At 38.9% G+C, this 25078-nt stretch overlaps 1 protein-coding gene across 4 annotated transcripts in view; it reads left to right on the forward strand.

The window, feature by feature from the left end:
* Positions 1-12616: 12616 nt before the first annotated feature.
* clcn3 (chloride channel 3) overlaps positions 12617-25078 on the forward strand; it is a 34987-nt gene continuing 22525 nt past the window's right edge. For 2 of the 4 annotated variants that reach the window (XM_062444557.1, XM_062444559.1), the window contains exon 1: positions 12617-12779. In XM_062444557.1, the coding sequence (XP_062300541.1) occupies positions 12617-12779 (163 nt within the window). Of the gene's footprint in view, positions 12780-19976; positions 20285-25078 lie in introns of those variants that run through there. The other 2 variants (XM_062444558.1, XM_062444560.1) reach the window with 1 other exon arrangement.

Here is a 25078-nt window from a genome sequence, read left to right on the forward strand (position 1 = left end):
TGACTGTTTTGAACACTGTGGACATTATACTGTTATTCTTTTATTATCAATGGAGACATTAACCCTGACAACCCTTCAGTACATTATCATTATAAATTATAACATTACTGACAAATGTTTAATCTTCTCTCCATTTAAAGGAAATCAGCTCCTGCAGCTACTGATGAAGCTGTTTATTCTGAAGTTAAACCAGGAACAGCTCATGGTAATAATTAATCATACTGATAATTAGATGAATAATCTCATATTGCGATTTCCAAAGCATTACATTTGGAATAACCCAACACAGCTGTGTGAACAAGGCCAAATAAATATGGTTAACAGCATTTTATAACCATTGTGTGCATCTCTGCTATCCAAGTATCATCCATGCTCAATGCTTCGTACAGTTAATATAATAAGATTATATGAAATAAATACATCATGTGGATTTAATACTTTGTTTTTTAGCATAAAGCACAAGACTACTGAGGTTTAATTTTTATGCACTGTATTATTATTTTATTTGTAGTTATTTTGTTACTTCATCTTAAAAGTTTGATTGCAGCTATTTCAAAAAGCAGCAAGAGGTATCAGTTTGAAATGTGTAAATGATATTAACCAGGTGATACTGCAGCTTTAAACTCAGCATATTTTTCAGTGTTAGATGAAAAAGCTTCAGGATGGACGTCAAGTTACTTTTGTATTTGTAATAAACTATTATCAAATGTTACATGTAAGTTTTTCTGTTGTTATACTGGAACGTTTTCCTGAATTTACTGGTGTTATATGTGCTTAAGTGTTTTTGGCATCAATAAACGTTTTAAAGTATTAAATAATCAGTGGTGTTTTCATTTCTTTTTATATTCAGATAATATATATTTAATATATTTATATAACTGAGTTAGCTAGAGTTTAGTATTTTTAATTATTAAATTTGAAGCTCTAGGAACATCTGGGGGAACAAAACATTTAGCTTCTTCCTCCTGATCTTAAGAAATGTTGCCATCCAATATCACATGTGAATATTACCTAATATGATCTGATCAGAGAGCAGACAGAGTTGAGGAAGCAGAGAGGAGAGTGGTGCACTACTGATCCATATCTAATCATGAAAAGCTGAACATCAAATAACAAATACACATTGCAATTAATGCCAACTGTTATGAATAGAAAGGTCAAACAATGAAGAGTCACCCATCAAATAGTGAATACAGAGGTAGAACAGTCATTAAACATGAAGAAAGAACATCCACACAAATTAAACTCCATCCTTTTTTTATTTGTGGGTCTATGTCTAGTTTTTGCCACTAGATGTCACAATTTCATCATTTGATGTGAGCCTTCATTATTTATTGCCTCCACATTCTTTGTCTGATGTGGTGATTTGTTATTTGATGTGTACTGTGAAGTATTTGAGGTTCTATGTCTAGTTTTCGCCACTAGGTGTCACAATTCCATTAACTAATTAATTAAACATTCATTGTTTCATATGGAGGAACTGGTGAGTTGGTTTGTTTCTCTCATGCTGATAAGGCTTATCATTCAGGCTGTTGTTGATTAATGTGTTTAGCACAACGCTGCAAAATGTGCAACAATTTTTGATTTGTTTTTCCCATTTTGCATTAAATTTAAATTATAGTAAACATAAGCAGTCATTAAGTCATCAAGTTTCATCTTTTTTAGTGATGAATACACAATGCTACGGACAATCTGAAGGTGAGTAATGTTATATTAAATATATAAACAGTACCAGTCAAATGTCTGGACACACCTTCCCATTCACTTCAATGAGAATCCACAGTATTATTCTTAATCTCATCCCATTTGTGTGTTTAGAATTATTTATCTTCTGTTTCAGGGACAGAAAAAAGTCACATTTGAGGAAGTGAAACATAAATGACAGTCTGTAATCATACAGCAGAATAAGAAGATGTAGAAACACTAGAAATAATTTCCAAATATTAAAAGTTGGCTTAGGTTCAAAATAAATATATTATTATATATGAATTAACTATATAGAGTATTTTTTGCTGTTTAGTTGGATAATGAAGATACCGTCTGAACATTTCACATAAAAATAACACAAGTAATTCTGGACCAGTTGATGACTGATGAGGTCTATCTGTTGTTGACAGGTCTTATAATACAGCCATGGCTGTGATCCGACACTCTGAAGTTAGCTGTTAACTGTTCAGCATTAGTTACCATGGTGATGCACACCTTACAGAAGTGATAATAAGTAATAGGACTGAAAACCCAGAGTTGAACCTGAAGTAACTTGCTAACCCCAAATCCAGCTTCATAGTTCAGACCCCAGATGTTGACCTGATGCATTATTATGGATCCCACTTCTTCTCTTGGCAGGACCCTCCATACTCTGCCTCTGATTGACTAACACTTAGGTTTAGGTATGAGGAATTAGATGGTTGTTTGGATATCAGAGTAATCCAATCAGAGGCAGAGTAGTGTGGGTCTTGCCAAGAATAGCAGTGGAAGCTGTAATAACACCACTTTAAATCCTGGACTGGATTTTTGGAGCAAGAAGTGATGAGAAATGATCATATTTAGATCAGAGGGTGGAGCTGAACCTAACGCTAACTGCTAGTTTGGTTGGCATGTTACATTTAGGTTACAGTCCTCATTTAATTGTGATAATGCTATCACTAGTGAAACATGGGCTTAAGATACAATAAGATAAGATAAGATAAGATAAGATAAGATAAGATAAGATAAGATAAGAGGTACTTTCCTGTAGAGGGGAAACTGTATGTCACCCTCAAAGACAGACAACATACAATAGTCAGGCAGTGCAAGATAAGTACAAGTCACCACATCAACATCAAATCAATCGATTAATCAACAACAGTCAACAACAATTTAGACCATTACAACAAAATGTACTTACCCGAAAAACAGAATATATGACTCCAAAATGTTGAATTCAACTTTCATGAACTGAAATAGCAACACTATGACTTTGCATATGCATATATTCTCTGAGTTTGGGGTTCAAAATATTCATGTTACCTAACCACTGTTGTAGCCATGGTAGCAACTTGTCAATCACAATGTAGCCACACTCTTAATCATACCTCTTTTTATCGTCAATGTTATAATAAATGGGACCATAATTTACTAAATGAACATCATGCTGTATTGGAGAAGACTTGAAATTAGTGATTGAGACCATAAACTCATTAGGAAACTGTTTACTGAGGTAATAAATCAAGTGATCGGGTCATTTTCTCAATCTGACTTCCTTTTAGAGCCAGTTGAGTCGCCCCCTGCTGGCCATTAGAGAGAATTGCGGTTTAAGGCACTTCTGCTTTGGCTTTACTTTTCAGACCCAGAACTACTTTCCTCATACGGATGGGTTTTCTTTTCATGAATTTATCTGATAATGTTAATGCTTTTATTAACAGGGCAGCACGGTGACCCAGCAGAAGACACTGGTGAGTCTGATGTGGACAAACCATCATCTGCAGGTGTAGTCAATTACAACTTAAGGTGTTTGACTCCAGTGTCTTTATTCTTATAACATCTTATAACTGTGATAATTGATTACAGTAGATGTGACTACAGCTTCCTTCCTTATTAATCCAGTGGCTCTTTTCTGCATCTCAAGGATGATTAATTTATTGCATGAAACAGTGCAACATTTTCAATTTACAGTATAAAATAAAAGCTGCAGAATCCCCACAATTTGACAAGCAGGTACCACTGAATAATGACTAATCGATTAATATTCAGCCCAGAAACGAATCAACTGATCAGCTCACAGTTTAAACAATACACACAGTTCAATTGAATAGATATTTCTAGACAGTCACTCTGCAGTCTTTTTGATTGCAAAGACTTGATGAATAATTGATCCCCATTTTCTTCTCTCTCTCTCTCTCTCTCTCTCTCTCTCTCTCTCTCTCTCTCTCTCTCTCTCTCTCTCTCTCTCTCTCTCTCTCTCTCTCTCACTCTCTCCATCATCTTTCCTCCCCCTGCATGTTTTTACCCTCTCAGACTGCGGGTGGGAGCTGCTGCTGCTGCTGCTGCTGCTGGGATGGGAAACAGGAAGTGAACGTCACTGACACAGGAATGGGACTGAAAAAAGAAAAAAAAGAGAAACACACACACACACACACACACACATACAGACGGACAGAAAACACCACCATGATGAGGGGAATGTCAAATCCATAACCGTATGAGGAAACAAGAAATCACCACCTATTTTTTCAACTCAGGACAAGAACATTAAAAGATGAATTGTTGTGTCCAGGCTGGATTTGAGGCATCAGGAAGGTAAGATTGTAGCGTTTTAAAGGTTGGGACGATTGATGCTGTGTGTGTTTGTGTGTGTGTTTCTTTCCACCCGAGGCCATGCATCCATCCATCCATCCATCTCTCATCCATCCATCCTTGCATCGCTGTCATATTTAACTATCCCACAGGTTGATTTCGCTCCTCTTTCAGGCCGCTTAGCTCGGTTGTCGATTCCTCTCAGTTTGCGTCAAAAAAAAAAGTGACGCTACCTTGTCTTCAAATGCACCACTGGAGTGTATTTTTAGTTGATACATTTTCATGCATTTGGCGCAGAAACGCTTTATTTCATTTTATTTTACGGATGTCTGCACCGTGTAACGCAGATGTAACAGTGGTGCGTTCAGGGCTCACAGGCTGCCATGCTGTGGCTGTGTCATGGCTGTTTTCTGACATTTAGCATCCAAAATCTAATCGGTTTAACCATTAAAGTAACATTTAGCTCTCATTTAGCATTAATCTAGGGTGATTCTTATTACTATCATCTCATTAACAATACATAAAGAGTGTAAAAAGTTGGTTTGGATACATAATTAACATTATCAGCATTAATAACTAGCCACCTGTGTCCCTAAGTTATTCTACTGATTCACTGTATTAGGGCTGCAGCTAGTAATAACTTTCATCATTGATTAATCAGTCAGTTATTTTATTGATAAATTGGTTATCTGTTTGGCTTATAAAATGTCAGTAAATGGTGAAAAATGTCGATCAGTGTTTCCCAAAGTCCAAGGTGATGTCCTCAAATGTCTTGTTTTGTCCTGAATAACATTAAACGACCCAAAGATATTCAGTTTATTACATATTAGACTAGAGAAACCAGAAAATACTCACATTTAAGAAGCCGTAATCAGAACATTTGGACTTTTTTCCTTAAAGATATGACTTAAAATATCAAAATACAGTAGTTGGCGACAAATAGATTCATCAAGTAATTGTTGTCAGTTCTATTCTTAATATTGAAAGGCTTCACCAAACTACTCGGAATACAGGTTCAATGGAGAAAAACTAAATCCTTTCAGTATTTACAACCAGCCATGTGTTTTTATTGTCAGTTAGTGTAAATGTGAACCCCTCCTCTGGTCAGTGAAACACCCACATTTCCAGATAATACTGATAACGTGACCTCAGTGTCCATTACTGCAGCTTTCAATAGTGAAGTTGAAGATGAAACAATAATTAGCCTATTAGTTGCTCAGATTTTTGGATAATGAATTATTTATGTCATCTGAAAATGAGAGTTGACTCCCCCGTCATTGACATCCATTATACAAATTATAGTGTAATCCCCTCCTGCACCTTTCACCACCCACCCTGATATCTAAACATATATGAAAACGCGTGTTAATAGCAGCTGTTGTTTAATCTCATCGTCAGTTCATTTGTTGATCATTCGCTCTATAAAAAGTCAAACAACCATCACAAGTTCCCGGACGCCATGAATGATGCTTGTTTAGTCCTAAATCTTAAGGTACTCCGATATACACTGATTATAAAAACAGGAAACATCAAATCCTCATATTAAGAAGCTGGAGCTGATAGTTTTGACTCATTTACTTGTTGAATTATTAAAATGGTGCATTGGTAATCAGAATAGTCTATTTGCTGGTTGCTTATTTAGATTAAAGGACTCTTGGATGATGTATTTTAGGATGTTGTGCACTCTTCTTTTCCTTTTTCTTAAATCTAAATCCTTGTACGTGTGTCTCTAGACATCTCATACCAACATTTAGTTCAAATTTAAAAGGTGATTTTTATGCCTTCAGCTGCATATTTGTTTAAAAATAAGCAAAAATACAAAAATGCCACCTTTGTTTCATACTAACTAGATCTCACATGTTGACAAGACGTCCCTGATAACCATGTTACTTATAAACGTGCACTCGAGTTAATGTTTCCTCCAGTCTGTCTCTGCTCAGGTGTTCAAGTGTACATTTATAATTTAACACCCAGCGTTTACAGGCAGGTCAAAGCAAAGGCGCACTGCAACGCTCCTTATTTGATTTGCTATCGCTGTTGGTGGTTTTAACCAGCGTTCCTGATTGTGTTACGGCTGTCTGGACTGTTTGCCTTCTTCTCTGTAAGTACCACCTCTCAGTTTCAGACAGTCGCTTCTTCTCATTTAAGTGTTTACCCCCCTCCTCCTCCCCTCTGTAGCGTGACATATGACCCAGTCTGTAAAATCAGTTCATGTCCGACGTTGTTCGTGTGGATGATGACGATGACGTTGCACAAATCGGCAGAAATAACGTGTTTTTTAAGGATGTTGCTAAATCACTCTTTGCTTTCACTTCCTTGTATCCTACCAGAAAAAAAACTATACTATCCTCTGCTCCTCTAAATGTAATATAATACTCACAATTTGTAGTATAGGCTGGATGAATCTATCTGCTGACTAAGTGTTGATTGTACACACACACAAACACATTGAAGGATTTCTTTAATAGATTAACTTTTTTTACTTAACAGCTACGATTAATTTCTCAGCAATCATTTTGTCCTCTCCGGTCTGGTTTGACTGTTTTTAAAGCATATAAATGTATAATTTATCACCCAGTTCTGCGTTAGACCTTTTTAGCCAACTTCATTCCAACTTATTACCAGAATCTTACACACATGTTTTTGAAATTATGGTCAAAAGGCCTCATTTAAATTAAACTACACCTCATTTTTAAGTTAAGGCCTTTTCTCGGGTCATAATTGACCTGAGGACAACCGGAGGGTTGTTATTGATTTGATTGATTTACACGTGTCAGGTCACCATCCTACACAGACATGTAATACTCATATATATACACACATACTTACCTTGTACATGAATACATCTGTGGCAGCTTGTAGGTCATTAACCTTGTACGACAACAGCTGCAGTTAAAGATTATTTTCATTATCATTTAATATGTCGATTTATTTTTGCGATAGGTCGTTTGGTCTATAAAATGTCAGAAAATGTTGAAAAACATCTGAATTACCCAAAATGTCCTTAAGCCCAAGATGCAACCTAAAGATATAAAGACATAAATTACAGAAGAAGAGAGAAATCAGACAATATTATTTGTATTAAAAGGTGAAACCAGAGAAATTCTGCATTTTTCCTGAAGGGAATAAAAGACTCAAAATGATAAATCGGTTATAAAAATTGTACGTGATTCATTTTTTTGTTGAGTGGCGCATTGATTAATCGACTAACCATTGCAGCTCTGATCATGAATCAACTCTATTTGTGATTAATTATGTAATCTATTTTTTGCCTGACTTTTTATTACTTAGTCTGATCAGTAGACTTAAAACTGCTTGGTAATTATTTGTTGAAGGTCTAAAATGATCAATTGTTGGATCAGAACTGATGAATTTTCTGTCTAGTATCTGATAAATTAACATTATAACTAAAACAATTACAATCAACCCATTATTGGATTGACAAAAAGTTGGTGGAAAATAGTTTCTTAATTGTTAAAAAATGATGAAAACTTTTGCTGGTTACAGATTCTTAAATGTCAAAATGTTCTTCTTTCTTTTCTTTTTTCACATCATTGGTAGTTGAGAGTACTTTTTAGGCTTTTTCTGATGGACATTTGTGACTGTTGAAATTTAATAGACTAAATGATGAACTGAATAGATGATATGTAGCAGCAGAGATCCAGTTGCTTCAGTCTGGCGTCTGACTGTCAGCGTCGTTGTTAGTGGTGAGGAGTGAGACCTCTCTGATGTGTTAAGTTATTGGTCCTATCTCTGTGGAGGAGGTGCGAGCCTTTGTCGGTTAGAGGGAGGTCAAAACGCTGAGTCACATCGCAGCAACGGTCGCCTGGGCAACGCCTCTGTAGTGAGCAGTCGGAGGATGATAAGGCCGCTTGCTCGCTGCTCAACTGGTTGTGTGGCATCAGCGGACCCTGCAACACACACACACACACACACACACACACACACACACACATACACACACACACATACACACACTCTCCTTCTCCTCACATCCATAAACGAGGACAGCAGCTCCTCAATAAACCCCCTCCGCTCTCGGTGGCGTAATTATTGTTTTGTTACTCACAGAAAGAACGAGGGGGAAAACATGAAGAGCGCACCGCAGACCGTCATAATAACAGCTATTCACTGTCACTATAGCAGAGAGAAATGGTAGCAAACATGTCAAAGAGTCTAATTAAAGCAGAGTCTTAATAACACATCTGCCAGTCTGAATAGATAATTAAACACCTTTTTAAACATGTCACTTTTACTGGTTAGCAAACCTGCATTAATAAGCACCCCTGCTGCGTTAAAGTGCTTTAAATCTCTACATTTACATCAAAAGTTTAGTTGTTAACCAAATAAAACAGTTGAAGGAAGTAGAGAAATGGTGTATCATTACATCATCATGTCTCTCAACACACTGCTACTATTTCTTTTTTTATTTCCTGTTGTGCTTGTTTCTTTATCTTTTTATTGATACTCATCTATTTTTGCTAAATTTCCCCATTGTGGGACTAATAAGGATTTTTTTTATCTTATCTTAAATCTTGACTTTTCTGCTCAGTGTAACTAGAGGTCAAAGGGAGACAAAAGTCGACCCACCTAGAAGCTCTCTGCCTCTGCGTTTTGGCTCCGCAAACGAGCTGAATTGAATTTCCTGGCTGCTGCTGATTCGATAGAGGCTCAAAGGGAAGTCCTGTCTCGCTGTGAATCGCTGTGATTGTTGGCTCGGAGGGAGTGAACGTTTCTCTTTCCTCTTTGCCTAACATTAGAGTTTACGCCAGCGAAGATTAAGCGGTCTCTCGGTGTCACTGTTGGCGTTTGCAGAATGCTTTTTGTCTGTAGCAGCTCGGGCCGGGTCGCAGCGTCCCTGTCGTAACAAAGTGTCATGAAGGATTTGTTAGAGGTGAGTGACTTTCACCGCAACAGGCCACATCTGAGCTGAGCAGTGTCGACATTAAACAGTCTGTCCAGCAGAGAGCACTGATGCTTTCATTTGAAGTGTCCCCTTCACAACATATGCTGACCACATATAAGGATCCTTATATTAAAAATAATGTATTAATCAGACTTTCTGACGTTCTTACATTTCAATATCTTATCAACATTTAAACTCATAGTCTTAGCTGCTCTGTCAGTTTCATATTGACTTTAAGGTCCTCATCCTTACATATAAAGCCCTTAATGGGCTAAGATCAAGCTACATGGTTAACGCCCTTTTTTTAACTATTTGCCTTCAAAAACACTATAATCATCTGCTGCTTATTAAAGGTTCACAGCAACAGATGAGAGAAAATCAGGGATTCAACCTTGGTCAATTACGCCCTTAAACTGTGGAACAAACTACCGATAGATATTTCAAAAAGAAAGCTAAAAACTTACCTCTTCACTTTTCTTTCTCTCAATCTGCTTCACACTACTGCACTTCTATTAAAATGTTAAATGTTACTTGATATAATATATTCTCTTTATAGTTTTAGCTACTTTTACTATGTGCTATTTTTACTATTTTATAATTTGACTATTTGTATGTTTCATCTTATATTACATCCATGATGTTTTTTGGGTTCTTTTTTAACTTTGTGCTCCTTTTAGGACTTTTATTGCACTTCGAGCTGCATCTCTTGTAATGAAAGGTGCTATAGAAAAAAAGTTATTATTATTATTATGGTAGGACTGTAGTCATTAATATGTCAATGCAATATATATTGTAATTTCTTTACAATAAAAACAAATTCTTGATAGTAGAAGCTTTGTGATTGTGTAGCACTGAAAATCAACATCATACTGCAGCACTTTGATAACACTTGAAGTTAAGTTGTCCATTATATTGAAGTAAAAATGGGTAAATACAATATATATATATATATAAATAATCCTCTGACATTGTGTACAATATATGCAACTAGGCAGACAAAGCTTGTACCTTTTTTCATTTAGATCCAGCCATGAAAAGACATTTGAAATACATGTTTACTAGTCTTAATTGTTTACTTATTGTTGGTACACTTGGTATTTTGTTTACTTGCACCTGCCCTTCTGTATTGACCTGATTTGGAGTGTAGCCAGATTTACTTGTGATTTACCTTTAAATGCAAAGCTTAGACCAAAGTCTTTATTTGCCGAGTTGAATGTTTGATGCTCAGTATTCAGTGCTGCTCTAAGTCCTCAACGCTGAGCTCACAACTTTTTTTATGCTGAGATTTCTAAACTCTTCACGCTGAAACTTACAATTTTTTTGTCGATTGTGCTCCTCAGAAACAGACCTTCAAACACTCGCTTTGTTCAACATACCTTAACACTCTCTTCTTTAAATACTATCTGAACACTGGATGAAAGGACGGCTGGTTTTGTAACACAAAAACTGTCACATTTGAAGAGAAATCCACTTCCTAAATGAATGCATTTCTTTTTCTTCACTTCCTTTTCATTGCTGCCTTTTCTGAAAGTCAGAAAACAAGACAAAACTAAATCAAGTAGGATGGAGGGAGCTCTGAAATCTATTAGGCCCAGGTCTCTTTTCACACAGATATAGAGGAGTGAGGAGTCACCTATCAGACAGTAAAGGATTAGTGAAGATCAGTCAGGCTGCAGCAGCGAGGTACAATAAAACCCTCTTCCTCTCTCTTTCTTCATTACTTAGTGACTCATCATAGCTCTAGGCTGATACTCCTATAAATACCTCCAAGTTATCTGTAATTTTCAGGAGTAATGAGGCTGTCGTCGTGGAGATCATTTCAGGTCAAGTCCGTCACACACTCACACACAGAAACTCACAGCTACACACTCTGCTGCAGTTCCCACGTTTCGCCACATGAGGGAGAAGTTTGAGCGAGGGAGAGGCGGCCGAGTGTTGACGCCGCTCTGCACTCTTTGGTCCAAACTGTGTTATCATCAAAATCATCGTGTGTGTCGCTGTAGGCAGGATGTTCGAGTCGTTTTTAATCCCTCCATCTATAAATACACCACAGTTTTTTTCATCATCACTGGCCAGATATCTTCATTTAAAATGTTATATATTGTTTGAAGCCTGTTTTTTTTTAGCCATGTGTAGTAAGTCATTTAAATATTCCTTTAATTATATGTTGTATGTATGCATGATCAGATTTTTGTATTTTCAGACTTAATTCTGTTTGATTATAAAGCCAACTGTGCTTTTCTAAAGATACATCTGGTGTGTTTTTACTGCCAGTTTGATGACTTCATTAACCCAGTCAGACCAGTTTTCAACATTTACTGGGAAGCCTCCACCCAGTATGTTTACATAATGATCTGATGTTGTCGTCCATTTGTAGAATATCACATATCTACAGCCATAATACATTTGAGACTAAATTTTAAAGCCTTAATAGCAAAAGAAGAGGTCTTTAATTTCCACTTTATTAAGAATAACTATGTAATTATGTACTAAATATAAGGAGAATTGGGATTTCTGTGGACAAAATATATTATCTTGATATATCTATATCATTCGAAACATTATCCTCCATTTATGTTATGTTTGCTGGTAAATATATGTGACATTTTTGTATTTCAAGGATACAGTAGCAATTAACTGCAATTATTACATTTTAAGTACACCAATTTTAAACTCTCTGTTTTCTCCATAATCAGCATCAGATCTCATGGTTGCTTCAAGGGAAAGTTTTGGAAATTGCCCTGAAATTACAGATCTGTAAACGCCGATAAGAGTGAGGTAAGAATGAAACAAAACAATGGGCTGAGATGTGAAGTTTTTTGCAAGTTTTTAATTTCAAGTTTGAGAAATAGTCAGTCGTAGTTGATTTATTGATCGTTTTTCATCTACAATGTGTGATCTTCTGCTGCTCCTTGCATCTCTTGTTCTCCATCTTTCTTTTTCATCACTGGAGTGGCGAGGTTCATGAACTCACCTTGGCTCATCCTCATCATCATCATACATCTTTTTCTTCATATCAGTCACCAGTTGACGACTTTCTGATTCCTTTCTCAAGATAAGTTTCATAATAAACTTGTCTTCCTTCGATTATTGTTATACCTGCTCTTAGATCTCGCTCTGGATCCTGATTGCGTCGCCTGTGATGTCCTCCTCAACTGATGATGATTATGATTTTTCCTGGACTCTGATTAATGTGTCTGACTGTAATCGAGCCAATCACTGCCTCTCTGTTAGGCTGTCTCTGTTCCCCGCCTGTCAGTGTGCACGTTTATCCACCCGCACCACTCATCTGTTTCACCCGATAGACTCACTCCTTCTTCTTCTTCTTCTAGACTGTGTAATCTCGCATCCTCACAACAAGAGTATGTATATCTCAACCACTCCCTCCCTCCCCTCCCCCCCTCCCCATCATCCAGGGCACCGGCGCGTTGCTAAATGGAGTCGGAGCAGCTGTACCACAGAGGCTACTGCAGGAACAGCTACAACAGCATCGCCAGCGCCAGCAGCGACGAGGAGCTGCTGGATGGAGCCGGCGCCATCATGGACTTCCACACCACCGAGGACGACAACCTGCTGGATGGGGACGCTGCTTCCCCAGGTAGGGAGCTCAGGAAATACCTCCCTTCCACAGCTTGATTGGACTCCTAGAGCTTCCCACTCCACGTCCAAGACTTGACGAGTCCCGACCCTCACTCTCCGATCAGAGCTTTCCTTGAGTTCTCACTGAGCTTTCCCATCGTCCCTCCTTCTTCCCTCTCCACTCCGCTCTTTATGTTGCAGCTTCTTCAAGTCCAAAAAGTTGTTTTTTAAAAATCTTCTCAGCAGACAAAGCAGCTGCTCTGCTCTGCTGATGTCAAGACGCTCGTGTGTGCTGTCATGTGACGCAGTCTCTCCGCTACCCCCCCCAGCCCCTTCCCCCCCATCCCTCCTCATCCTCAGTCACATCCACCAGCTGCTCCACATGCCGTCCTGTCGCACCCTTCAGACACCGACAGCATCCATCCAGCGTCATGTTTCTGCTCCCGTTTTGACCTTCAGAGCCTTGCAAATGGTTATAAAACTATTTATTTTATTTTATTTATTTAAAATGTATTTGGCAGTGACATTTACACAGTCAATCAACATTTTAGTTCACACAGCCAAGAGTAATATAATAATAATAATAATATTAATATAATATTAAAATAGACATTACATTTAGAGCTGTAAATAGCACAAACTATTAACTGATATTTAAATAAAAAATAAATATAGTTGCAGAGTTTCAGATGCATTTCAATCTATGCATATATGTTGTTTTATTTAGTTATTTACAGATGCATTTGTAATTTCAGCTGTTTACTAATTAATTCATATATTAATTTATGAAATCTTGTTCACTGTACTGTTAAATTTCAATTGGTACCTTGCTTTATAACCATTTGCAAGGCTCTCTAAGGTCTTTTATTTTTGTTTTCTTTGATTTGATCTTAATTTCCTTGTTGTCATAATTGTGGTTCTGCTCATAATTATGACGACGATGCACCAAAACCTTCGTGGTTATATGTGTCCTGCTCTTTCCATCCTCAATCTTGACTAGGTCACCTTTTTTTCTTTTTTTCTTAATGATCTCTCGTTGTTTTAGTGCTGTTTGCTTTGCGTCCTCGCTGCCAACTGTAAGTGTGCTTTGGCCTCGGGCGTCGATCCTCCTCCTTCCTGTTTCTTTATCATACGTGGACTTGTCTCTCGTGACAGGTGTAATAACACACACACGTGGCAGAGCCTGTCTTGTCTTGTGTGTTTTTACAATTGGGGGTGTGTGTATGTGTGAGTGTGTGTGTGTGTTCATAAATACGTCATCGGCCGGCTAAATATAGGAGTGCTTAGCTGGAATGTGGTGCACAAGTGAGGCACAGTGTTTTTAGATTATTAAAAAAAATACAGCGGTGTACTTTTAATGCCAGAAAGTGTGTTTTTTCTCTCTCTCTCTCTTGAGTTCTACGTCTGGAAGTGGATTCTATCCAGCCACCATGCTGCATATTACAAGTCATACCTGTCTCCTCGTTGCACTCACCTGTTTGTCATTCATTCAGCGTCTCACTGACACTCTTGAGTGGTGTATCTGGTGTCCCATCCACATCTGATCCGCTAAATCCTGTTTGGTTTTCCTCTCAGAGTAAATATGCTGATTCCACTCTTGCTACTTCTTGTTTCGCTACCCTTTATTTTTTCTTTCTTTTTTTTCAGTTTCGATTTCAACTGATCAAACAGAAAACACACATGCTGAAGGTTGTGTCGGAAGTATTGGCTGAGCTTGACTCCACAAATATGAACAGCTTGTATTTAATCAGAATGCAAGCATCCATTTGCAAAAAATGTTGTGGTCCTCTTTGTCTTTGAATGAGCTCTGAAATCTGCAAACTCTGCTTACAACTGATTGTTTGTATAAGGGATCAAGTCTTTATGATGTGTTTTAACTATTGTTTCTATCTTTTTGAATCCGATCATTAAGACGTATTACCTTTTAATTGATTTAATTTAAAAGTTTTCAGGTTGCAAACAGGGTTCAGAATAATGATTCAGTACAAAATTACACTTAAAGTGCATATTTATTTGGGATGAGCATCAAAATGGGAGCTGGTTTTGGTTTGGCAGGCTGTATATTGAAGATTATTTAGTGAGTGAGTTATGTATTATCTCCTGTAAGTGTGGTGCAGCACAGCAGGGATATAAAAAGAGTCTAGACTTGGCCTATTTATTATTGAAGAGGTGACTGTGGGGGACCAGGCCACTCAGTAGAACACACACCAACATAGGACACTTCACTCTGTTTGCAAACATACACAGTACAGCAGGATGGAGACAAATGAGAAAGTGTAGAACAAGTCTGAAGCTAAGCTAAGTTTGCAGCCTGTTATGTTGAAATGCTCGTTACACACTACTGAAACAAACCTATTGGATGTGTAGCTGCAACTAATGATTATTTTAATTATTGATTTAATGTGCCAGTTACTTTCTTAATGGGTTGATTAATTGTTTTGTCTACGAAATACCAGAAAATAGCGGAAAATGACTGTTATAATGCCTTACTTTGTCTGACTGACACTCCAAAACCCAAGATATTAAAGTTTACTATCATATATGACAAAGAAAAGAGTCAAATATTTGCATTTTAGAAGCTGAGTTCATAAAGCTTCAAAATAATTACAGATGAATGCTGCTCTACCGGTTGATGAATCATTGCAGCTCGAATTTGTTAAATTATTAATGGAGAGCCACCTTTTACTATTCTTTAGCAGTAATGAAGCAGAACACGTTTAGCTTGAATGTAGCACTGGAGTAAATGCCATGTACTTATATTAAACAATAAAGTTTATCCTCTGCTTTGACAACCCTTGGTAACATTAGCATTCAGCTAAAAGCACAGTTAACATTTACATACAGTTAGCATATTATTGTTATGCTAAGTGTAGCATTGCATTTAGGAGGTTACCATGTTAGCATGCCATTGCTAGCTTCTAAACTTGATCAGTTGCTTATTACATAATATAATGTTTCAGTATGTAAAGTTGAGCATGTTAGCTAATTAGCAAATGTATGTGGGTCAGTGTCAAGTAGCCTAATGGTTGGCAAGATGAGCAAGTCAAAAATATGTTAAAAAATAGTTTTAAAAGCAGCATCAGGTTTATTAAAAAAATATTTTATTTTATTTTATCATTTTTGTTATAATCCTCTAATATATTCTCTCAAAGTGGATTAAAAATAGAAACTTTATGCGGGATCCACAAAAAAAGAATGTGTGCAAGTTATTTAATTTTAACCCCTTTAAATTTGACTAAACCACTTGGACACAAAAAATCATGATTGACCCATGTATATTAGCATCTAACATGCTAAACTTTAGGGTGTTTGTGTGACAGACTGTTAGTGGTTAACTTGCAACAGTGTGTTGGTTAGCATATTAACATGCTACGCTAATAATCGTATACTGTAGTTCGGAAAAGGCAGATAGGAGTCAGTTTTAGACGTATCGAGTCATGAACTTCAACCCCAAACAGTCAAGACAGATGGCCGCCCACCTAGAGTCCGGTTCTGCTTGAGGTTTCTTCCCGTCAAAGGGAAGTTTTTCTTTTCTGCTGTCACCAAGTGATGCTTATGGGGGAATGTTGGGTCACTGTAAATTAAATTAAAGAGTACTGTTTAGACCTGCTCTATGTGAGATGACTTTTGTTATGATTTGGTGCTATATATAAATAGAGATTGATTGATTGAGTTGTGGACAAGTGGAAATAGTTATGTCTTCTTCTCGTTGGCAGAAAATGGAGAGTCAGGGGACCGTCCAAGTCACGAGGATTCATTAGAAATCCTAATGAAGATATGATGAAGGGGACATTTCTTTGGGACTTTCTATATTTGAGATTTGTACTTTGTCTGTGCGGTATCAGTTTACTAATAGGAGTAGTAGAGGAGGTGTTTGTGTACAGTATGTGAAGAGGGACTTACATTTCAGTGTGTCTGGTCTCTGTCTCTTCTTGTTTTACTGTGAAACTGGACCTCTGGGGGCAGTTAACTACAATAGGTGAAAGCAAGTAACTCTAACCTACCACTGCATACACTGTCACCTGTACTGCAAATAGAAAGTTAAATGTTGAAATAAGCAGAAACAACACATCACTAGTACTGTTTATATAGTGGAAAGTTTAGGTTTTATTGTTCTTATAGTTCAAGAAACCTTAAGGAAGAATTAACATCACAACTTTCTGTACTAACCACAACAAAATGAGAGGTTAACAAACATTTTCAGCCCCTATTTGTCCTTTGTATAGTCTCTCTATTTAAACTGTACTGTACATACTACTGAACACGCCTGGGCTCCACCTACAAGTCCCTGTCCGTCTTGATTTGTGTGATACCGGCATTCCCAGGAACCAGTTTGGCTCCCGGTCGGTGTGAGTTAGCACTTCAAGAAATCTCTGGATAATTTTTCCTTCCTAGAAGCTGTTGCTGCCGTCTACCCTCACCCCCTCCTCCCTATCTCCCCTCCTTTCTATTTTTACATGCTTGTGAGGGGTGGGTTCATAGGAAAGCTTTGTGAAGCCCTCCTCTGGGCTACGACTACAGTGTGAGCACTTTAGCGAGGAGGCAGTCTTGCTCTGTAGCCCTATGGAGATTTGTCTTGACACTTTTTTGTTGCCCTCCAAGACATAAAAATGGAGAAAAATGCTTTGGAAAAGTTTTGTTCTTGAGCTGAAACAGATCTACTTGGTTTCCTTTTATCTCGCTGGATCGGAGAGACTCGAAAGATTTTCCTGTTATCAAACTTTTTGTAGTGGTTTTGCTGCTTTTAACTTTAACGTCCTGACTGGGACTCGAAGAGGGAGGAAACACGCTATGGCTGACATCACCTGTGTCATTGCCGAGCAACAGGAGCCCTGCTGAAAGGTAAGGGGGCCATCGTGGTGGTGGTGGTCTTACAGGCATCACAAGACTGTGATTTTATAGCATAGTGGTGACAAAGTTACACCGTGTGAAATGTCAGGCTATTGTTACAGCCTGGGAACCGTGAGGAATGTGGAAAGAGGTTTGTTTCATATAATAACACGAGATTAGAAAGTTTACGAAACACCTGCCTGTGTTGAAATGCAATGACTTATGATCCCTTATGAATTTAACCACAAAATCCAGACTTAGAGGGAGTAGAAACTAGTAAAGAAGGACTCAACTTTAAACATGGAAATCAGGAAGCTCCCCTCTGGTGTTTCTTTACAATAAGAGCTCGTAAAATGTGTCTTGGGTTATGGGACAGATGTTACTGGACGTCCAGATGATCTCTCACATGTTGTTTTTGTTTCACATCCTCCCTGTGGTGTGAACAATGGAGGGGAAGATTGTGCAATTGCTGTGACTGTGACATTAGACCCACTTTTTGCTTACTGCAGGCAAGGCAGCAGTTGAAGTCTATTGTAGTCCAAGAAAATCAGTCCAATTTAAAAGCTTACTTTCTTTCTTTAATGATTTTTATTGTGTTTTCACATCTAGACACTTTCACACATGCACGGCAACCCTGAAGTAGCTGTATGTGTGAATGCTAATGTCTAAAAATCAGTCACACTGGACATTAAACAGACTTTACTCTGCCGGCTCCAAAGTACAAAGTCCATGTAATGTCCGACTGAGCCCGTGTGTAAATACAGCAGGTCATTTTCCAGAGAATTTATAGTGGGTAAGTGGGTGTGTTGATGAAGTATCTGTCATGTGGCTGCTGCTGGGTAAACACAGTTTTACCTGGGCCTGATCGCTCCACTGTGAGGCTAATGGAAGAGAAGACTTCCTGTGATATCTCGTAAAATAAAAGCTGTTTTATTTCTGTTGAAAAGCTTAAAAACATGCTGAATCAAAACCACTGTGTACCTTTTGCATCATATCCTGCCTCTTGCAACCTTCGCCTAAACCAAACTGAGTATTTCCGGTAGGTGAGAACGTGTCTGACATGGACCATCTCATGTTTCATGCTACATGTTTGAACTCTGGACCTGATTCTGCAGAGTTCACATGTAGATAAAACTCTACAGTATAGTAAATATGTTCTTTTTCCCAGTTACACCATATCCTAACTGTTTAATTACTTGATCGGCATCATGTCTGACGTAAATTATCTACTTCTCTTAGTTGGTAGTTTACCTGTTGAAGCTGTGCTGGTCATGTGCAGCTCTTCATTTATCTTCATCATCCTCACTGTGGCTGTTTCTGCTTGTTCCGCATTATTTCTTACTGATCAGCAAAGATCTATAAATATTTCTATATGTTGTTACGTAGATTATTTTTCAGTGTTGACAACGAAGCTCTGCTAATTCCCAGAGGAACTTAAAATTCTTCACAATAAAAGTCTTTCATTATGTAGTAATTTAAAAGCTTATTATATGAAGTGGCAGATAAAAAAGCAGGAAGCGTTGGGTTTGTATTAGCAGTAACTTAACATGATGGTAGGCTTCCTAAAACTGGCCAATCAGAACAGGAGGGGGGTCTTTAAAGAGGCAGGAGCTTAAACTGCCTGTTAAGAGACAGAGGCTGAACTGAGGGGCTGCATAAAGGGCCAGTATATGATAAATAAGGAGTTTTACGAAAAGCTACGCTAGTGGAGTCCCACAACAAAAAATAGGACCCGCTCTCAATGTAGATACAAAGGGCTCATTCTAAAGTAACAAAAACACAACAATTCCTATTTTCAGCTGATTATACACTAATTAAAACATGCTTATGAATATTATTTTCTATTTCTGCCAAGGATAGTGGCACCTAATCTGTTCAACTAGATGCCACTAAATCCTACGCACTGCACCTTTTAAAGTGATTATTTTTCTAAAATTACTAAATGTACTATCACATAAGAAAATGAAAAGCAGGAAATGATTTTAGCTTCATTAATCAACTCTCTTATAACCTCACTTGCCAGCCTGTTACACTGCATATACTAAGCAATTAAAACTTCCTTTTCACCCCCTCTTCCTAAACATACTCAGAGTCAGAGTGGAGTTTTCCATTAAGGCCCCTTCCACCTCCCTTTAAGAGGAGAGGAGGAGGGGGCCCCACAAAATGACCCCACCCCTCTCCCTTAATACAATCTCACACTCCAGTCACCACCACCCTTTACCACCCTCCTACCACCCTCTACTACCCCCCTACCACCCCCCTTGTGACCCGCCATCATGGTCTGTCCCATACAGGCTCGGCTCACTGATCTCCCCTAGCAACCGAAGCTCTATGTGTGTGTACGTGCGTGTGCGAGTGCGTGTTCGCGTACGATGACATCATCAGCCCTTAGCAGTCAGCTGCTGCAGTGGAGAGAGCTAACGGGAGAGGAAAAGGGAGGGAGGGGGGAGGAAGAGAGAGAGAGAGATAGGAGGAGGAGGACTACACACACACACACACATACAGCCACGCTTGTGTCCTCCCTGGTAAACATGGCAGCGGTAGCAGCGAGCAGTGCGTAGTGAAGCCTTTAGCCTAGCTTTAGCCTCGGCTTCTCAGCTGTCAACATGGAGGAGGAGGACGCTGCAGCCGACCCCTATCTGCCCTACGACGGGGGAGGGGACACCATCCCCTTGCAGGAGATCCCTAAAAGAGGTAACGCCACGTCCCCACCTCTCTCTCTTATCTTCTTTCTCCCTTCTTCTTCTCGCCGTATAGGGAGCGCATATACGTCCATACATATGGCAGCCAGACGCAGGGCAGGTTTAAGCTTAAAGCCGCCCTCCTCTTGCTCTGGTGTGGATTAAGAGCTGCCATTAGTAATGACAAAGCTTAAACCTAAAGGGAAGTAAAACTGCTCTGTGGCCTATGTTCACCTGGTCTATGATTGATTTACCAGCATTGTTTGTGCACGTCAGCCCCGGAGATAATGAGATAAAGAAAGAGCAGACTGAGTGTGAAGGGCTTGTGCTCAGGGCCTGTGGTCTAAAACAGCAGCAGCAGTGACTAAAGGGCATCCATTTTAATTCACTTGCAACCACATATAATATCTTAAAGTGGATGTTAAGAGATATATGAGGTGTGTGTGTGTCTCTGAAGTGTTTCACAACCTTTCTGCAGTGTGAGGACACCTGTTGGCTGGATTCAGGATGTCACCTCACATCACACATAACAGGTTGCATAATGAACACATGCAGGGTGCCACGGTGCCAAATAGTCACTTTTTTTGTGACAAATTCAAATTCTTGCACAGGATCTGTATTTGTCTTTTTTTCCTGTGAGGCCTTCTGGGAGTTTTCCTCTCCATTATGTGTGTGTGTGTGTGTGTGTGTTAGGGTTCCTCCAGGCCTTGTTAGATTCTCACGGTGAGTGAGCAGAGACAAAAAGACCCCAGTGAGTTTAGGAAAAGATCCGCTGCTGCGTACATCCACTTTTATACAAAAGGCACCACATGCAGCATTTTCTCTCCTCTTTCCTCTTTCTCTCCCTGCAGACGTTCACACAGTCCAATATGTGGTTCTCTCTCTCTCTCTCTCTTACGACTTTTGAATGAGTAGGGGTTTTTTGGGGGGTTTATTCGTTCTCCTGCAGCAGCGTCTCGGTGAGCACATCTTATCGCACATCTTATCGCACATCCGTCTCTTCCTTTTCTGTCCAGCACTTTGTCCACATAGAAGCGATTTCATCTATAAATCTTTTGGTGCAAACAAATTGTATTACAGCTGAGTCTGTTTGCCAATTTCCTGCTTTAATAACAACTGGTCATATAGTGTGTAGGACTGCAACTAACACATTTAAGGAGTTGAAATCTGAGAATTTGGACATTTTCTTCTTTAAAAAAATGACTGAAAATGACTAATAGATTGAATAGTTGGCATCTAATCCATTAACTGACTAATCGGGGCAGCTCTAATTTTGTGTATACTGTTATTTCTGCTATTTCCTTCTAATTCAATTCAAAGACTGAACTACTGAACAACTATGCAAACACAGTCAATGCTGACATTTCGGGTAATAGCTGATATCGCGAAACAAGGGATAGCTCTGTTTTTTTTTAAGTTGGGCTTTCGTTTAACTAAGAGATCTCCACCAGACTGTTCATCAGGCTGGCGTCGGTCTACAACGACGCTCTTCAGTCCCATCAGGAGGTTGTTGGGGTCACTTTATGATGCTGATCACATGATGCCGGCTGACCCAGAACGTCCCAGCTGGCCGCCTCCTAAACCTCTCTGATCTGATTTAGTCAACAGTAGTAAAGAGGGCCTAATAAACGAGGAATGCAGGGGCGGTTGTATGACTGAAAGAAACCTCGAAAACCTGGATTTTTTCCAAATATGAGACACAGAAACCTCTGAGCAGTCAGGCCGATGCTCATTCTCATCGATCATGGTCACACAGGAAGCTCTGAAACGCTGCTCATTTAGAGAAGTGGTGTTATCGAACCTCGACGCAGGCTGATGAGAATCGCCTCGTCATAGGTGGAAAGAAACCGAAGCCTTATTATTTTTATGTGTGTGTGAGCGTGTCTTTTGTGTCTGCGTGTCAGCACAGGCGTGCCCGCTGGACCGTTGAAGCGTGATGCTGGCGACGTGCTCCTATGCAGTCCTGCCTCCGGTGTCTGTTTTCCGTGGCGTCACCTTCGCCTGGCTCCCCACACCGATTCAGCTCCGATGGTTGTTGGCTGCGTAGTGCAGCTTCAACAAGAGGGATTTTTGTCTGATTTATCTCATCACTGGAGTTTCGTACCAGAGGATGGAACATTTCATTATCTAAATCAGCCACATCCTTTTTTTTCTTTTATACCTACATTTGAGGTCGGACTTATGCACAGGAGCACCATCAGTCTCATATTTTGTACTTTTTAAGGTGCTTTTAGTCTCAGGTGCAAATTTATTGAAGCAATATAAGGATGTCTACTGTAAAGCACTCTGATTTATGGTGCTATTATACATTTCTTAATAATAGCGCTCTTCCTGGCTGCAAGCCTTGTGTCTCATTGCATTAAATATTCTTTGTACTGTTGTTTTGTGTGTGTGTGTGTGTGGTTATGTTGGTCAGCGTTTTTGTCACAGCTCGGCTGCGTAGTACTTTTTTGTGCTTCCTTATACTGTTGTTTGTTGCCTTTCGATCAAGTTTGTTCCACTTTTCTCATGAGTCAGACCATGAATCATCAACAGTGGCCCATGTGGGAAAGTAACCTTGCTGACATGTGGATGCTAGTCTTTTTTTTGCTTTTTATTTACTTTATTTTAAATTCATAGATATTCCTTGAATTTTCTGGAGCAATTTTACTTTGAAATCTTTTATTTTCTGACCCTGGTTGCAAATTGAGCACCTGTGCTTCCTTTTATTATTGGTATTTATTTCTAACGGCACCTACAGTCGGCCAAAATTAGATAACTTCATGCCAGGTTGATTTATAGTATGATAAACACTCCTAATTGTCAGAGGTAGACTAAATGAATGAATAAATGAAATCTTCTTTATGTATACACCACAAACACACACACATAAAGACAGACCAAGCCATCACCATCACTATGTCATTCAATGGGTGGATTAAATAGCCTATTAAAACAATCTACTTAAATTGTACATTTATATCCTCCGTCAGCATCAGTCTTTGTGTTTTCAGGAACAGTTTCAGTTCTCTTTGTGATTGATTCTGGGCAACAGAAACTGTTGGTTCAGGAAGTGAGTGGAGAAAACTCTGCAGAAAAGTGTTCATTTCCTTTAGAGAAAGATTATTATTACTATAGTCAAATTCTTTGACAGCAACTGTACACATAGTCATCACGCTCTGGAGAGAAATCTCACTAACTTTTAATTCATCACCACCTTTTTCCCACTAAACCAGAAGTTAAAGGACTGTAGGTCTTCCCAATTTTGACTCTCTTGTGTTTACTAAGTAGATGTAAGCACTCTCTCTACTCTTAAAGGAACATTAATCATATATTTAACCATCTTGTAAACAGTTGGAGTTAGAAATTTTTTTTGTTTCTACTGATACTTTTGACTGATCTAGAGCATGGACGTATTATGAGAGATAGATACTGGACCAAAAATAGCGCACATGGGCTGGTGCATACCCCAAAAAAGGTTTTGGATTTGCCTCTGTGTTATGCGACCCACTGAATATGTGCAGTAGTGTTTCCCCCACTGGCCCTGTCCGCAAGTTCCCGCTCGGCCCACAAACTCTTCATCGCTCGCTTTTCTCTGTTTGAGGAAACTTTTACAAATATAAAACCTCCATGGATCAAAAATACATAATAGAGTCATAATTGACCTTGTTTGCTATTTGAGGTGTCCAATTAACAGTTTTACAGAGATCTCTTTTACAATGGTGGTCTATAGGGTAAAATGCTTTTTGGGATTCATGTTATGTTGCAATACCACAAATGACCACTGGGAAGAACTTTTGCCATAAGGCTGAGTAGCGGTGCCAAATCCAACTCTTATCATCTATGATATCATAGAGGTTAGATCTCCGTATTGGGAAAATAAACTGGACCTCTTTATCAGATGCTACTGTTGATGAGTCATCCCAACTCCTTCTTACGCACACACACACACATCCCTGGACTGCCCAGACTGTAGCCGTCACTCAGTAGCCAAAATGGAGAATGATAGCATCGGTCTGCCTGCCAAGCCTGAACCTCTGCGGCTGCCGAGTCAACAGCAGCAACGTATCGCAGGACATCGCTGGTCAGATAAAAAAAGCCGCACTTGGCCATGTTTACCCCTGCTTGTTCTTATAAGTTCTCGCCAAAGGGTTACGACTTCTTTCCTCTCTCTGTGTCCCTAATGGCCCTGAGCATCAAAGGCTGTGTGATATGAGCTAATCAGCTGCACTCTTAAAGCCTCTGCTACACGCATAATGTGGGAAACAGACTTTATCCTCTGCTTCGGTCTCGGTCACTAAGGGGAACATTTTCTGCTCATGTGCAAAAAAGCTTTACTCCAAATTGTTTTATAATCTGTTTTATGGCCATGTTTAGAGTCATCAGAGGGATTTCTGTTATTAATGCAGATCACAGAGGGTTAACAGCTATGAACATGACACAACCCCATTTACAGTTGTACTCAGGAGCTTAAAGACGTTGTAGATAATATGTATTGTTTCCAGGAATGTGTATGTTTGCTATTCAAAGATTTTAACCTTGTGAGACCTGCAGAAGGAAAACATGTAGATCTAGTTTTGTTTCATGTTATTACAGATCGTACCACCTAGAAAATTAACTTTGTTTCAATTGTCTACACTCAAGAGCGTCTTTGGCAGAAACTCAGCTGTTGAGCGAAGGTGAATTTAGCTGGTAAAATAGCTGAATTTGAACTTAATGATTTGATTCTGTCAGTTAAAAGAGGTTGAAGGTTGAACAAGCTTTCTTCTCCTCTGTAACATTCGCTGCTGCCAACATCATCGTATCACAGGATGCTGGAGAGAAGTGT

Source organism: Scomber scombrus, chromosome 23, assembly GCF_963691925.1.
Source record: "Scomber scombrus chromosome 23, fScoSco1.1, whole genome shotgun sequence".
NCBI classification, from domain to species: Eukaryota; Metazoa; Chordata; class Actinopteri; order Scombriformes; family Scombridae; genus Scomber; species Scomber scombrus.